This window comes from Pogona vitticeps, chromosome 5 (assembly GCF_051106095.1).
Source record: "Pogona vitticeps strain Pit_001003342236 chromosome 5, PviZW2.1, whole genome shotgun sequence".
In the NCBI taxonomy this organism is placed as follows: domain Eukaryota; kingdom Metazoa; phylum Chordata; class Lepidosauria; order Squamata; family Agamidae; genus Pogona; species Pogona vitticeps.
Genome location: NC_135787.1, coordinates 111808225 through 111823791, shown reverse-complemented (window position 1 = coordinate 111823791; position 15567 = coordinate 111808225). Strand labels below are relative to the sequence as shown.

The following is a 15567-nucleotide window of genomic DNA, read 5'->3' as shown; positions in this document are numbered from 1 at the left end:
TTCAATGGTTTTCTTTTTTTTAAGATTTGTCTAACTTGAACTATAATGGTACTTACAATTTTGTGTCACCTAGTTGTGTTTCTATGGAAGCCACAGGTTTCTTCTTTTCACTGAAAATAGTAACACACACTGTTTTAAATTAAGAACAACAATGTGCTGTCAAGTCAGTTCCAGCTGGGAAGCAACCCAGGTTTTTCTAGGTATACGGTACACAGAAGAAGTTTACCATTCCCTTATTCTGGGGGCACTCTAGGGTTGTGCAGTTTGCCAAAGGCTACAGAGACTGGCCTTTCTTCCAGGCAGCAACACAGTGGAGAATTAAGATTCCCAAACGCTGGCGCCACAGCCACACAACTAATTCACTGAGTTAGTGAGCCAAGGGATCTTTAAAGAATCTTTTGGTTAATAGATGGTTATCTCAGTGATGGTTTCCATTACAAATGAAATGGATGCACAAATCAGCACATTTTGTGGAGGACTCAAGTACAGTTCCTACTGAATTTGACTTGAGGCTTTTTTAAGTGTAAAACATGTTCAGGAGTTCTGAGGGAGTGCAAAGCTCTAGTTAGTTGTCACTTGCCCACTTGTTATCAACATGCTCAGAAAGGTACAGCTAGTCCTGTCGCCCATTGTCCCTTTCTACGTGTGGAGAAAAAGTGTATGAAGAGGGGAAACTTCTCCTTGCATGCAAACCTGAGAGCACGAATCCTGGAAAATTGCTCCTCTCTAACCGTGCTGACAATAAACAAGTAGGTAATGGACTGAAGAAGTTCAACTAAGTAAGAAAAAAAATCCTGAGAGTTTATATATCTCCAAAACACCACATTTTGGCTACAAATAGTTTTTGAATTTTTTGATGATCCTCCTCAAGTGACACATTTGGACAAATATTTTCCCCACTAGATCTAGGCAGCTAGTTTGGAAAAGTAACTTTTTAGTGACAACTACGAGACTCACTCAGACAGGACTTCTAGAAATCCATAAGCATGTCTTGACACAAGTAACTCTCTAATCTCTTGCTGTTTTTGCTGCAGAATGAAGAATTCATTTAGGAATCCTGCCTCATAGCCATTGATAGCATATCCTCTGTGAAGCCAGTCAATTCTTTTAAAATCTAGTGACCATCAATGAACATTGTGATAATACCTTTTTGATTCCAATTTCACAAGATCATTTCATACTATTATATCATATCAGGCAAACCCCAAAGGGGGAAAAAAAACAATTAAAAAAGACAAAAATGTGTTGCACTTTAAAGTCTGTTATATTCTAACATGAGCGTTCATTAACAAGTCCGCTTCTTCAGACACATGGAGAGAAATACAGTAAAATACAGAGTTCACAAGTAAAACATTAATGCCAGTTTTGAAAGTCAGTAGTGTATGGTTGCATTTCACAACTAACAAGGCTACTTCTTCTAAAACTACATACTATTAAAGGAATTTTTTTTAAAAAAACTCTTCAATTTTATGAGCGTCTTTTCTCACTTATCTTTTCCCCTAGACTAAAAAATGCTGCAGAAAATGCTCTTTACATCTTTAACATATTCTCCCTGATATGCACCTGATGATGTTGTGTCCATTCCACAAGATCTTAGGCTAAATAAAACTTGCTAGACTAAGATTACAAATTCCATTGTTTTTGCAGCAACAGACTAACACGGCTACAGTCCTTGACATTTTAACATCGGGATTAATTTTTTCCACACCATCTTCTCAACTCCAAAATATTCTTATCTGGAATGTGAGCCTTACCTGACTTCATTTACAGTTTCCACCTTAGACTGTGCAGAGGAATCTTCTGAATGCCTGAACGATGGTGAAAAAGAGGGGATGGAAACTTGCAAAACACTAGTATGGATCTGTAATGAATTCTGTAAGAAGGAAAGGCATCAACACTCTCCTCAGAAGGCAGCAAAGACTCAATTTATAAGATGGTTGCAGGAGCACAATATATTTGCCATCAAGAACCTCAAGCATTATGGTTTCTTTAAAAACTTGCACTAAAATTAGATAAAAGACACATTGCACCCAGACAAATAACATTCTAATCCATTAGCATCAGACAACTAAGTATTGTTGCCTTTATCTAAACTGTAGCCCTGGAATCCTGTCCTATGTTGTTGCTGTTGTTTTGACTATTATACCGTATTCTTCGCTCCATAAGATGAACCTTTCCATAAGACGCACCAATTTTTTAGGAGAAGAAAACAGGAAAATATAATCTGTTTTCTTCGCTCCATAAGACGCACAGACTTTCCACCCCCCTGTTTTGTGGGGAAAAAGTGTGTCTTATGGTGCGAAAAATACAGTATATCTGCCCATAGTGCTAGAGCAATCTGTGGGCAGTTTACAAACAGCACTTTGCCCTGTACTGAGCTAGGTTATCATTTTACCAACCTCAGAAGGATGAATGACTGAATTGAGTTCACTCTCTGGAGCCATCAGGATCAAACTCAGGTCAGGAGCTAAGGCTTGACTGCTGTACTGCAGTTTATCCACTATGGCTCAGGGCTCAGTTCGTGTGTTGGCCTCAGATACGAACTGCAAAAGCCGTTCCCAATTTTAGCACCATTTTCTTTTAAAAAACAACAACACCCTCATAGCTCCCTGCTTCTCCTTTACCATCATCCTTGTAACAAACAAACAAAAATCAATTCATAAATTAAAGTTTAACACAAGCATAAAACATGGTTTTAAATCATTTTAAAATAAAGGTAAGCACAAAAGACAGTATGCTACCTCTTCAGGAGTTTTTGTTCTAAATTCTTCATGGTTTGGAGAACTCGTGGCTGGTGAAGAAGATGGACTTTTCTCGGGTTCACTTAGATCCTGTGCATCTGACAAGGCCACAGAAACAGATCCTGAATTTCCAGATTCCTCACATTCATCATCCTTGCCTAAGAATGGAAAAAAGGTGAAAGTGGTGTTTTATTGTCGTGTTTCAGAATACTGTCAACTGAACACAGAACATACTGCTGCTATAGCAAGCTTTTATGTTAAAATGTAATTTAAATAAAATACAGACTACACTTTAGCAACTAAGCAAACTATTGAGTGTGCATCAACATTTAGGAGTTGAATCCAGTTACAAGGAATACCTGATGTACTGATTTGTACCCTTAAAAATACATACTTACTGTACTTGCTTTAGTAAACAGTGGTTGCGTTCCAAAGTCCACAATCCTGTATCTGTACTCAGAACTGTTTCACTGGGTGTTATGGAATTTTCTCCTAAATAACAAGCCAGTCTACATGTTGTAAAATGTACTTCATCTTCTGGAAGTAACCTCGAAAAACTGCTGTTAAATTTCTGTTTTGCATTTCGATTACTGCCAATCTCCTTGTTTATATTGTTTTAGCCATTAACATAGATAAAAAGATTCTTCCTTTCTATGCAAAACACTTTGTACCCAGTAGAAATACAAGCAATGATGAAACTTAATTTAGAAACACCAGGAAAAGTATTTGCTAGAAGCTTCTAGGGGGAAAAACCCACACAACTGAGTAAATTCACTCCACACCGAAAGAATTGGGGAAGAAACATGGGTGCCAAAGAGTAGAAGAGAAAAAAAATGGGAATAGTGGAGTGGAGAAAACTGTACAGATCAGAAAATCAGGAGGTGAACAACATGCAGCAAGCATCTCAGCCCTGACTGCATCTTGCCCACCCTACAGACTTATTATAACTCTACTAAAGTTGCTTTGGAATTAAACAAAGCATTCTGTGAATTGCAAAATGTGAACCCTGAGTGACTGCCTGCTAAGTAGGGTTTTTTAAAATGGATTGTTGTACCTTACTTTATTGGATGTGTTTTGGTGTTGCTTATGTTTTTGGTATTGTATTCAATGATCCTTTTAGCATTGTATACTTATTGTTACTAACTTAAATACTATCTTTTAATTAATGTAAGTCTCTCGGTTCCTTTTTAAGGAGACAAGTGGGATAAAAATATTTTAAATACTTTCTAAATACTTATTTTAAATAAATTCTTTACAGGAAACCTATGCCTTAGCCATGGAAATCACTCCCTGCCAATGACAACAACATCCTTCCATAGTTGTGAGTTATGCAACAAGATATAATTGATTTATTTTGTAAAGTACAATGCAAACTTTTACAACTTCATTGTGGTGGAATGGTCATGTCACTCCTGTCTATCATAGCTGAAGCTCAAGAGCTGGAGCCTATAAGAAGATAGGAGGGGCAGAATCAAGGAGACAGAGAGAGAGAGAGAGAATTGGAAAGTTGGAGAGTTAGAGACAATGGGAAGAAGATAAATGGAATAGTAAAGCTAGGTAGTCAGAGAATATTAATGAGTTGGTTAATATGAATAAGTAAATACAACACCTGAATAAGCAAACGTGTATAAGAAGTTTAATGAGTGATCCTAAACAATAATAAAAGAACATCTGTGATTTAACAACCAAAAGATATATAAACAAGTTATATTGGCAGCACGTGTCTGAAGCATCTATGGTGCAGTGTGGATAAGAGATCCACTGGTGGTAGCGGAAGAAAGAATAAACCTATCCAGAGAGTGAACCTGTGTTTGGGGGAACTTTTAAAGCCTCATTTAAACCCTTTAGCAAAAGGATTTGTGTGATACCAGTATGTCTTGCCATTAGAAATGGGGGTATTCATATACGAATACCCCTGCACAGGTAGCGATAACGAGGGTCCAGCCCCATGGGGCTGGACGGTTCACTCACGATTCTGCCACTGCCGCAACCTCCACGGAGCCTTCCAATGAGAGAGGGCGGAATGACAAGCCTCTTTGCCAGGATGAAGAGTGGCTCACAGATCACAATCTCCGGAGCCACTGGAAGGCTCTGCAGAGCTTGTGGCACCGGCAGAATTGCGAGTGTACCATCTGGTTCCATGGGGTTGGACCCTCGTTATTGCCACTTGTGCGGGAGTATTAGTAAAAAAATACAAATACTCCCATCTCTACTTGCCCTCATTCTCTATTTGACCAATCCTCGTTGCAGCAAATATGAATCCAAACACTGAGCAGTGATTAAGTAGAAATGGAGAGCAAGAATCGACTGCTCAGGAATGGCATAAAGACCTACAGAACATCCTGGTAACAATATGGCCATTCTCAAGATCCAGTGAAATGAGATAGAAGTATGCCCTTGACCAGCCCACTGAAATGAAAGGAAACTACAAGTGCTTAACCCCCATTATAGAACATCTGCACTGCTTTCAAGTGAAAACGTCAGTATGAAAAGGTGGTCTTTTCTATGCACAATGTGGTCTCCTATTCTGAAATGCAAACAGGGAGCAAATTAATCTCCAGTGTAGACCTTTTCCACATTACAAATTCCACTTCAATCACTTGCAATATAAATTGCATTGTAAATTGAAGCAAGACTACCCAGAGTAGATGTAGTCTAGATGGACGGGATATAAATTAGATAGATAGATAGATAGATAGATAGATAGATAGATAGATAGATAGATAGATAGATAGATAGATAGATAGATAGATAGATAGAGAGAGAGAGAGAGAGAGAGAGAGAGAGAGAGAGAGAGAGAGAGAGAGAGAGAGAGAGAGAGAGACAGACAGACAGACAGACAGACAGACAGACAGACAGACAGACAGACAAAAGCAAAATGGCATTATGATAACTGATAGTAATTAATAGTCATTAGTATGTTGATTAACACACAATATTTGATAGGAAAATAACAATGTTACATCATTCCTGTACCTTTTTTGACCTGAGCCAATATCACCATATCTTGCACTTTCTTATATCGATTGAGAGACTGCCTCAGCTCTTCAATCTTCTGATCCTGAAAAAAAGGGAGGTGTGCATTTTAATTACTTACAGCTGATTTTCTAACTCACCTTCCTTTTCTTGGGGGAATTTAATAATCTATCCAAAATATTTGGTGATAATAAATTACTGACTTCTTAAAGCCTAATATTAAATTGAGAGTTAACAAATGTTGATACTAAAAACAGCACTTTGGGTTACTTGTTTTCATCAACTAAAGGCACATTTGTTGTTCTAGTATATTGCATTCTTAAATTTTTACATTTTTGTTTGTGGGGTCCAATACTGGTCCTTCCCACTTAACCTGATCGTTTATGCCTCTTCATATTGACCCCTTCTTCCAAAAGGCAAAGCACCACATTATTAAGCAAAGTGGTTCTAAAGAATATTGAATACCTTTTCTTCATTTGCTGCCATCAGAGATTCCACAGCTTTCTTCATTTTCTGCACTTCAATATCTAAAATACAGAAATGACTGTAGAAGTCAGTTGAAATATATAAAAAAGAAAAATTAATACTTTCAACATACACTGGAGTTCAGATCCCTTTTGTAAATCAAAACAATCTGAACGTTAATCAACAGAGAACAAATCAAACACAATATTTCTTTTCAAATTCTGTTTTCTGGATCAAATTTTATGTGACTTTCCTTGCAAATGCCTGATTGAGCTTGTTAGTTCTAACCAATGTTCCCTCTAGTTTTCTGCAAGCACAGGGCTGATGCTCCGCCCCACATCCACAGGAGTATGGCTGAGACCATAAGCAAATGTGTGGCACCACTGGTTTGGCTGCACAGCAGAGAAGTAACGGTCATAATCATCACACATTGCAGGTCTGTAGTGCACTGGAATGTTTAAAGAACTTCACAAACATTACAACACAGCTATGAATGATAGGCCAATATCATCATCCTCAAATTGCAAGTGGGAGAATCTTAGGCTCAGACAACTTGCCTAAAGGCCTCCCAGCCATTTCAAGGCTAATGTGAAACCTGAACCAGTTCAATTTCTTAGTCACTATGTATATTACAGACATTATACCTATGCCTTAGCACTGTGGAGTTCAAGACAAGTCACAAAATAAATTTTAAAAATAGAAACTTTTCCAGTGCATTACAATAATTGCCATACTATAGCTCCATAAAGAAGATATCCAGTGCTTGTCTGATATTTATCTCCTGAATTATTATATGTTTACATCAGGAAGCAATAGAATAACTGTTCCTTATGCTAGCAGCCCCAAATAAATTCAGGTACAAAGAGAAATTAGGAAAATGGTAGTAAGAAAAGTTAAAAGAAATGGATGTCATAGTGATGCTTAGCTATAACAAAGAATGGTTGTAGAAATGCAATTATTCATGATGGGATGATGTATACATTTATTGTGATGAAAAGTCATGCTAAAATGTGTAGTTACAACACACATACCAAAAAAGAGGTTTAAACTTGTCATAAGTACAAACTATGCTTCATTCTTTATCCTCATTTACAATGGATATTCATACAAACCAGAGTTATTAGGCATAAAAGGAAAGTTAGAAATGTAGGCTGTTTACAATAGAAAGAGAACAATCCTATTCTACACTGAATTCTAAACTATTCTAGAGGATTTCCATCACATCAACTTCAATTTATTTACGATTTGTGTTATTTAAGATTTGTGTAGGAGCCTCGTGGCACAGTGGTTAAACGGCTGTACTGCAGCCAAAACTGTGCTCACGACTTGGGGTTCAATCCCAGGTAGCAGCTCAAGGCTGACTCAAAAATGAATACCCAGCTTGCTGGGGGGGGGGCAATGTGTAGCCTGCATAATTAACTTGTAAACCGCCCAGAGAGTGCTTGAACCACTATGGGGCGGTATATAAGCAGCACGCTTTGCTTTGCTTTTGCTTATATAACACACAGATTTCAGCAAGGAAACTCATACAGGAATCCACTTCAATGTCAAAATTTAAATTCAATTTAGTCCGATGCAAAACCAAGCCATCGTCTGTTATTAACATTGTATGACTTTTTCACTCATTTTTGTAACAAATCACAGGTTACAGTTATATTCAAGCAAAATAAATTACTATTTAGAGACAAATTGTGCAAACCTAGTTCAAAACATACTGATTTGTAGCGAACTGTGGTATGACCAAAGCATACACTTTGCCCAAGTTTGGATATAATTGCCTAACAACTGGGAGTGAATGTACACAGGAGCATGGAAGCACAAGATTTGTTCACTACATGAATAAGTCCCATGCATTGTTAATAAACTTTTTATCATACCTTTCTGCCAAAAATAACACTCCAAGCAACTTACAATAATAAAACTCCAATATGACTTGGCACTATGTTTAAGCTAGACGATACAGTTATGGCTACTTAAGCCCAGTGAAAATTGCAGGACTTAAAGATACCTGTAAGTCCTGCAATTTTCACTGGGCTTAAGTAGCCATAACTGGAGTCAAATATTTTCCATGCATTTTTTCTAGTGAGACATATAAACAAATAGCTCTGACATATAAACAAATAGCTCTGACTCTGACAAATTTATCACTAAAGGAAGAGGCTATTCTTGGAAGAATAAAATAGATAACCATACTGAGCTCAATCTTAATACTTTGATGAAAAGAGGGGGTACACTTACTACATTTTTATAGCACTTCCAGATAAATATATGGAACAAATAATTTGTAATCCAAATCAATTTAGTTAGAAGCAAAAGATGAGGACTTAAAATAGAAGATAACACTTCACTCTTTTTAGTATGATTTCCACTGTAACTGAGGATAGATAAAGCAGTCTAATGGCATTTTGGTTAAGATAATTTTTAAATGATACATGCAGAAAGCTATGTTGGGAAAAGGTGTCAAATGTAAGTGGATATGAAAAGACACCAAAAACCTTACTTTTGTCTTTGAGCTTCTTTTTACAATTTTCATCTGTGCAGGAAAATCCATTGGATTTGAAGTTAGTTGACATGTATCAGCATTATATCAAATTAAATATGAATTAAAAAACTATATGCATGGGATATCAATTTGGGATAAAACAATTATATCATGATTCAGAATAATATTGTCAAATTTGATCAGCACCACTGCCATGGGAGCCATGACCTTCCTATATTCATGGAAGCCATCTTGCTGAAAGAGAACCTTCAGACAGAAAAGTGAAAGTCACTACAGTAGAGGTGCTTAGAGTCAACAGTTGGGTCAACAGTATTATAAGGGAAAACTCCCATTATAAAAACCTTGGCACACGTATTTAGGATTTTTTAAAAAATTCAAGCAGACAGACAGATGCACCCAAAGTTGGTACTGTTTATTCAGCACATGAGCAGAGCTCAAACACACAGGAAACGGGCCATAACTTATGAAAGGGTATTGTCTAGACCCATTAATGTGAGGCCTCTTTTTTTTATTATCCCTTTGGCTCAACAATGCTACAGGTATAGATTGTTATTAATCATTCCCTCTATTTGGAAAACACTTTAGCAATTTTTAAATTCAGTTACTGTGCCTTCATTACTGTGCTGCTCTTATTAATTTATAAACAAAGACACTGTCTCCTTTGTAGTCCAAAGTTTTGAAAAAACATTGCTTAATCAAGGAAAATCCAGCCAATCATACAGTAAATCAATACAAAGTAAAATCTAACAAGACTACTCAACTAAGTACTTGCTTACTTATCTTGAAACAATTATTTCCTTTTCTTTCTGAATTTAATTTAGATATCACAGATGGAACATATGGTTTACACATCCTTTATTCCTGCTCATGTAACCACAAGGGCAACTGATTTCCTACAGCAATCTCATGCGTTCACAGTCATGTCAACGTACACACACATAACTCAGAGATGTCAGTTCAAGTAATAAAATGCAGACCACGTAGAACACAAAAATATAGTTTAACTTTTGCTTGGTTGTACTAACATAGAGAGCATGTTATCCTGGCAAACAGAAGTGGCTGTATATTATCCTTTTAGTCAAATAAGCAGATTAATAATGCTGTGATCAAAACCTACCCAATGTGAATCTGAAAAGCTTGATCTTATCCAAGTGAGTCAACATCTCCTCAGCCTGTTCTGTCATTACTTTCCAGAGAGTATTGTTAACATGGCTTGAGCCTTGGGATATACATATATTTCTCTCTCACTCACCATTAAAAAAAAGCAATGAGTCTTCCAGCTGGACTTTACTATATAATATCCTGGATCCATTTATGAACATGTTGACAGGCCAGAGGTCCTATTTTAAACCAGGTGAGCCAGGGAGACATCATGTGCATATAATGAAAGTGTAACCCAATTAACTTATTACTTTCTCCATCTAGGAGACACACATGTAGAATTAGGATTCATTGTTTGACAGATCTCTTTAGACAACAGTTTGTGATATGAGCCTATGCCTGAAGGCTTATTCATGGCCCTGTGTAGAAAAGACCGAAATCATGAACTACAGACAGACGGAGAATAAGCCATGGCTTTGGGGGACGAAATGACTTCTCCCCATTTATCTTACCTCTGTCGTTTATGTCAACCCCTTCTCCATTCACCTGGTGAACCAGTTTCTCTTGCAACCGTTTTATCTCTGCTTCCTTCTGTTCTAATTTATCTTTTAAAGATGCTAGTTCTTCCTGTGCAAAACAGAACATCAAGGCATCCATTTAGGAGCTAGCTTTGTGTTTTACAGGGACAGTCTTAAAATCTGTCATTTAAGTTAGAGATGACCTCCAAGTTTCAAGTTCATTGCTAAATCTTGTCAAGCCTTTCCAATCTTTCCACCCATGTTCCCTTTTGGGAAAACACTACAAACACAGGAGAAATCTGCTTCTCAGTCAATTTCATCTCTAATTTAAATGTACAACAATATTTTGATCTGAATTTCTGAAGTGACACTGAAAGGATTTTATTTACATCTGAAACATGCATGAGACACACAGACATTAAGGAGATAATATTTACAGCACAAATCAATGCACATAATACTCAGAAGTAAGATCCATTGTAGTCAATAGGGCTTACTCTCAGTTAACTGTGAAGAAAACTTCACCTTTAATGAGGTAAATATCAAACTACTAAGCATGCTCACAGCATAAAATCTTATGAAACAAAATAATGAAATAATTTATGTGTGTAAATAATGTGGAATAAGTGAAAGGGGAATAAGAGCCATTTATGTGCCACCTACTATGAATGAACATGGAGATTTATACAGAGTATAAATAGTGTGTACTGCTCAGGTCATAAATATGTTTATCAACTATCATAGCTGGCAGTAAAAGAATAAATAATAGTCAAATCAATGTGTAACATCACAAGGCAACCATCCTGTAAGAACACAGATACAAAAGTAAGATAACAGTTCACATCCATGTTTTAATGGCAAAATTTAGGTTATACGAGCATAAGAGCAAACCACAAGCAAACTGAACTTCTACACTCCTATCTTAATGTGGAACATAGGAATGATTCTGTAATTTTACCCCATTTATATACTATGCATCAAGTTACTCCCACAATGATGCAGATCCATAACTACATTTTTATTTCACTCATGGAAAAGGACAGTTTGTTGCAAAACCATTTTATAAAGTCTACAAAGTTAAGTCAGTTCTGGAGATGAGCACCACACAAGGAACATCAAGGGTTTTTACTGCCTCTTATTGAAGCACCCAAGTTCAATCACCTACCAGAGCAAGAGAATATTTGAAAGGTATTTCAAGGAATTCAAGACTGTTATTGACACAGGGCCTGTATATGTGCAAAGATGTTTCAGTTGTTGGAGCCTAAAGATCTGAATAATGTGCTTGGAATAATGTAGCCAACATATTTTATTTCCTGACTCCTTCCCATCTTAGTTTTTAATGGTAAGCTAAAGAAGACTAGTTTGATGGGTCCAAGACACAGTTATTGCTTCCTTGTGAGAGGAGATAGCTGTCAGACACCTTGACAGAGGCAGCTGTCGGGCCCCTTCTTAAGCCCTCTTGAGATCTGGAAGATTCCAGCTGTCATCTAGGCATCCTTAGCATCCTCTTTTGGGATAAAGTACTTGAAAGGATGCCAGAAAATCAACTGTTGTCAATTAGGATTGGGTGGGTAATGTAAGGCCACAAGCTGCTGACAGCACTTCCCATCAGCAATAGCCACCACAGTCAAAGGTGAGAGATACGAGGGAGCTACACTATATTTCTCATAGATCTGGGTATCTATTCTTCAAAACTGGGTTTGGTTTAATTACTGTAGTAGCATCAAATTAATATCCATTTAATTAATGTTGAGTCACAGTTGTGCATGCAAATGCAGACTGTAGCCAAAATCAAGTGCACAGCAAATATACCCATCATAAAGACGATGTCTCATCATTTGGACAAACTGATGCATTCTGTCTCCTCTTAAGTGGCATCTGCTTCTAATTATATTCTTAGATTAGTGAGGTACTGGGAAGAACATTTCATGTGTGTCCATCTGTCTCCATCTAAGACTGGAATGAGTGTATATCCTTGAAGCTCCATCTACATTGATATCTTTCATCAGTTATCTACCAATCTATTCCTTGACTTTGAGCTTCTCAGAAGCATTATGGGAACAGCAGTGCGGCAATGAGAGTAAAAACATTTTGGGAACCCTAGCTTCTGTTCAGAAAATTATCATTCCAAATGTTCCCTGGAAATAAGGAAATCATTAAATCCTTATTTTAGGTCTTTAATGTGGATATGCCCATGACTCTTCTATATAACAAATAAACATTACTGAACTTAATCTGTTAGTACATCACTCTGTGCCATGTTCTCACAACAGATCAGCATAACCTAAAATCTCCACAAAAGTTCTTGTTCAAAAAACAAAAGGTACAGTCAAAATACCGAATTCCATGCATACACAGCATCAATTGAAATACTTTAAAAAAGCACAGACAGACAAACAAGATGGGAGACAGCATCACAAATGACTCGACACCAGGCCCCCGCCAATCTACCACACCTTTAACATTTGGCATTTTTGTTCCATCCGCTGTTTTTCATACTGCATCTGGCCCACTTTGATTTTCATGCTAGAAAGTTTGGCCATTAAAGACTGGTAATAGAGACAGAGGAGTGAAAGAGAAGTAAAGACAGAGAAGAAGCAATGCTAAAAACAACTACTTTCAGGATGGGGATTGGTCTTGAGAGAAAGATATTTATGATGAAGTAAGCCAAAGGAGATTTCATGAAACCAGCCTCTAAGTAAGCAAACTTAGCTGTTCCAAGTAAGGGTGAATTCTCAAGTGGATTACACACTGAGAATGAGGCACCTAATGTGGGGAAATCACAGACTTGTGTACTTTTCCAACATAGTCACCCCATTACATGCATTTCTCAATTGAAGTGACAACAAGGTAACACGAGAATTACAAAGTAAGCTGCTGCATTTTCTTCAGCTAAGGAAAGATAATCTAGATCCTTATAGATCTAAGGAAAGATAATCTAGAACCCTTTCCTTATATTTAAGAAAACAAAAAGAGTAACTTGCACTTAATTACATTTGATCTTCTTTAATCTTAAGAAAACTCTAGAAGCTAAATTCAGTCAGATAAATAGGTATTGCTATGGCAATTGAGTAACCAGATCTCTCTAGTTCTTCCTTGCTACCCTCTTTTATTGACAAGTTTCAAAGAGCTGTCACAATCATACTCACTGTGATTGTGCCACTACTTATCTGGATGTACCACTACATATATACACATTAATCACCATGCACAATTCTATGGAAAATATTTGCAGGCTCCACTTGAAGATGTAGCTGTGTACATAATGACAGGGAGACAATCTGATTCCTACTGTAATGTAAATTTGTCTAACTGACACTTCCAGAATCAATATGCAAACCCCGAAACAATTATACTTTGATATTTCCATTCCCCTAAATTTTGTGATGGTGCCCAGTGTGTTGTAGTGGACTAGGATTCAGGACACCTGGGGTCAATTACCTGGCTTTGCCATGGAAACTCACTGAGAGAGTAGAAGTGGTTAAACCACTCCTAAAATACCTCATGTATCTTGAAAACCCTATTAGGGTATAAAAATACCTACATAAGGAAAAAGATATATGGTGTTTCATAAGAGCTATAATGGTGACATTTTTAAAAAAACTTACAGATCCATGAAGAGATACAGCAAAATGAAATTAAATAAGTAAAGATAAGAAACAGAAAGAAACAAAAATTAACATATTATACAGAATTAAACCCTGGCTGGGTATCTCAATGGTTTAAATATCTGAGTGTGGAGCCAAAGGTTGGGAATTCAATTCCCCAATGTGCCTCTTCACAGAAGAGCCAGCCTGAGTGGTCAAGAAAAGCTGCAGAGGCTCAGGGTACCCTCAGAAGACGGGAAAAGTAAACCATTTGTTTATTCTCTACCTAGAAAATCCTGGAAAGAGTCGCCATATGCAAGAATTGATTTGATGGCACATCATCATCATCATTTCAGAATTAACCAAATCCATGTGAACATTATCAAAGTATAATTGATTGATTTAGTAAGGAAAATAATAACATAAAAACCTACAGGCAAAGAGGCAGGTAAAGCAGCTTCCTCTATGTTAACAACAAGAGGAGAACTCTTACAAGTCTGAGTCTGAAAACTTTGAACTGCAGTAAAACATTTTTTTGGTTTCACATGCGCCCTTTCCTTTTGTTCCTGACCATTACTTACTTTGGTTGATTTAAGCTTTTTTTCATACTGAACTCTCTCACTGTCCATTTCTCCCACTTTTAAACGTAATTCATTTATTTCCCGCATCAAACCCTGTTAGAAAAGGTTAAAAAAACAGGAAACAAACAAAAAAAATATTAGGAGATAAGCAAAGCAATTGAAAACCGTTCATACTGCTATTAGGGTGCTTCTGAAAAATGATTAATGAGTCAAAAATATTCAAGCAAGCCTGCTTTGCTGAATATTTAAAACCTCCAATTATTAGCACCTCATCTTAGTCCTAAGAGGGATGTGGTGGTGCTGTGGGTTAAACCGTAAAAGCCTCTGTGTTGCAAGGTCAGAAGACCAGCAGTTGTAAGATCAAATCCATGCGACAGAGTGGGCTCCCGTCGCTTGTCCGAGCTCCTGCCAACCTAGCAGTTCGAAAGCATGTAAAAATGCAAGTAGATAAATAGGTACCACCTCGGTGGGAAGGTAACGGTATTCCGTGTCTAGTTGTGCTGCCAAATGACCACAGAAACTGTCTTCGGACAAACGCTGGCTCTACCCAGGCTTCATGCTCTGAAGTGGACACTCCTCGATTCAGAGCATGTTACCATCGTCTCTCGAGACTGAAGGATGCCTATGATGGCTTGGAGACGGGGATGAGCACCGCGCCCTAGAGTCGGACATGACTGGACTAAATGTCAAGGGGAACTTTTATCTTTGCCATCTTATTCCTAATCCTGATTTCCCAACCGCAGTATGTTTCTACACACACTTCAAGTACAACATTGTTATTTTCATGTGAAAAAATTTTAAAACATATCTACCAGTGCTAGGGTGGGAACTCATAAAATGCAAGCCCCTTTGTACTAAATACAGATGAAATTTACTGCAAGAGATAAAAGAATTGTTTCATTTTAGAAAGGAGATCAGATAAATTCATGGAAGAACAAATCTATCAGCAGCTACTGGTCATGGCGGCTACATGGAACTACATGAAGAAGCTGAGGCAGAAGGATCTTTGTATATGAGGTATCTTGGGGAACAGCAGAAGTCAGAGAGGGCTGCTACATGCCCTTCTTTTAGAATGTCTGCTTGATGATTGTGGGT

The 15567-nt window shown here is 37.3% G+C and overlaps 1 protein-coding gene across 18 annotated transcripts in view; it reads right to left on the bottom strand.

The window, feature by feature from the left end:
- PPFIBP1 (PPFIB scaffold protein 1) overlaps nucleotides 1-15567 on the bottom strand; it is a 139009-nt gene that overhangs the window by 26828 nt on the left and 96614 nt on the right. For 7 of the 18 annotated variants that reach the window (XR_013545658.1, XM_078394275.1, XM_078394277.1 and 4 more), the window contains exons 7-15: nucleotides 14473-14565; nucleotides 12761-12853; nucleotides 10299-10413; nucleotides 8683-8715; nucleotides 6183-6244; nucleotides 5718-5802; nucleotides 2742-2899; nucleotides 1755-1873; nucleotides 57-110 (exon numbers count right to left, since the gene is read on the bottom strand). Coding sequence is in view for 17 of the 18 variants with exons in the window: in XM_078394275.1 (XP_078250401.1) it covers nucleotides 57-110; nucleotides 1755-1873; nucleotides 2742-2899; nucleotides 5718-5802; nucleotides 6183-6244; nucleotides 8683-8715; nucleotides 10299-10413; nucleotides 12761-12853; nucleotides 14473-14565 (812 nt within the window). In the remaining variant the exon portion in view is untranslated. The remainder of the gene's footprint in view (nucleotides 1-56; nucleotides 111-1754; nucleotides 1874-2741; nucleotides 2900-5717; nucleotides 5803-6182; nucleotides 6245-8682; nucleotides 8716-10298; nucleotides 10414-12760; nucleotides 12854-14472; nucleotides 14566-15567) is intronic. The other 11 variants (XM_073000734.2, XM_020810043.3, XM_073000738.2 and 8 more) reach the window with 3 other exon arrangements.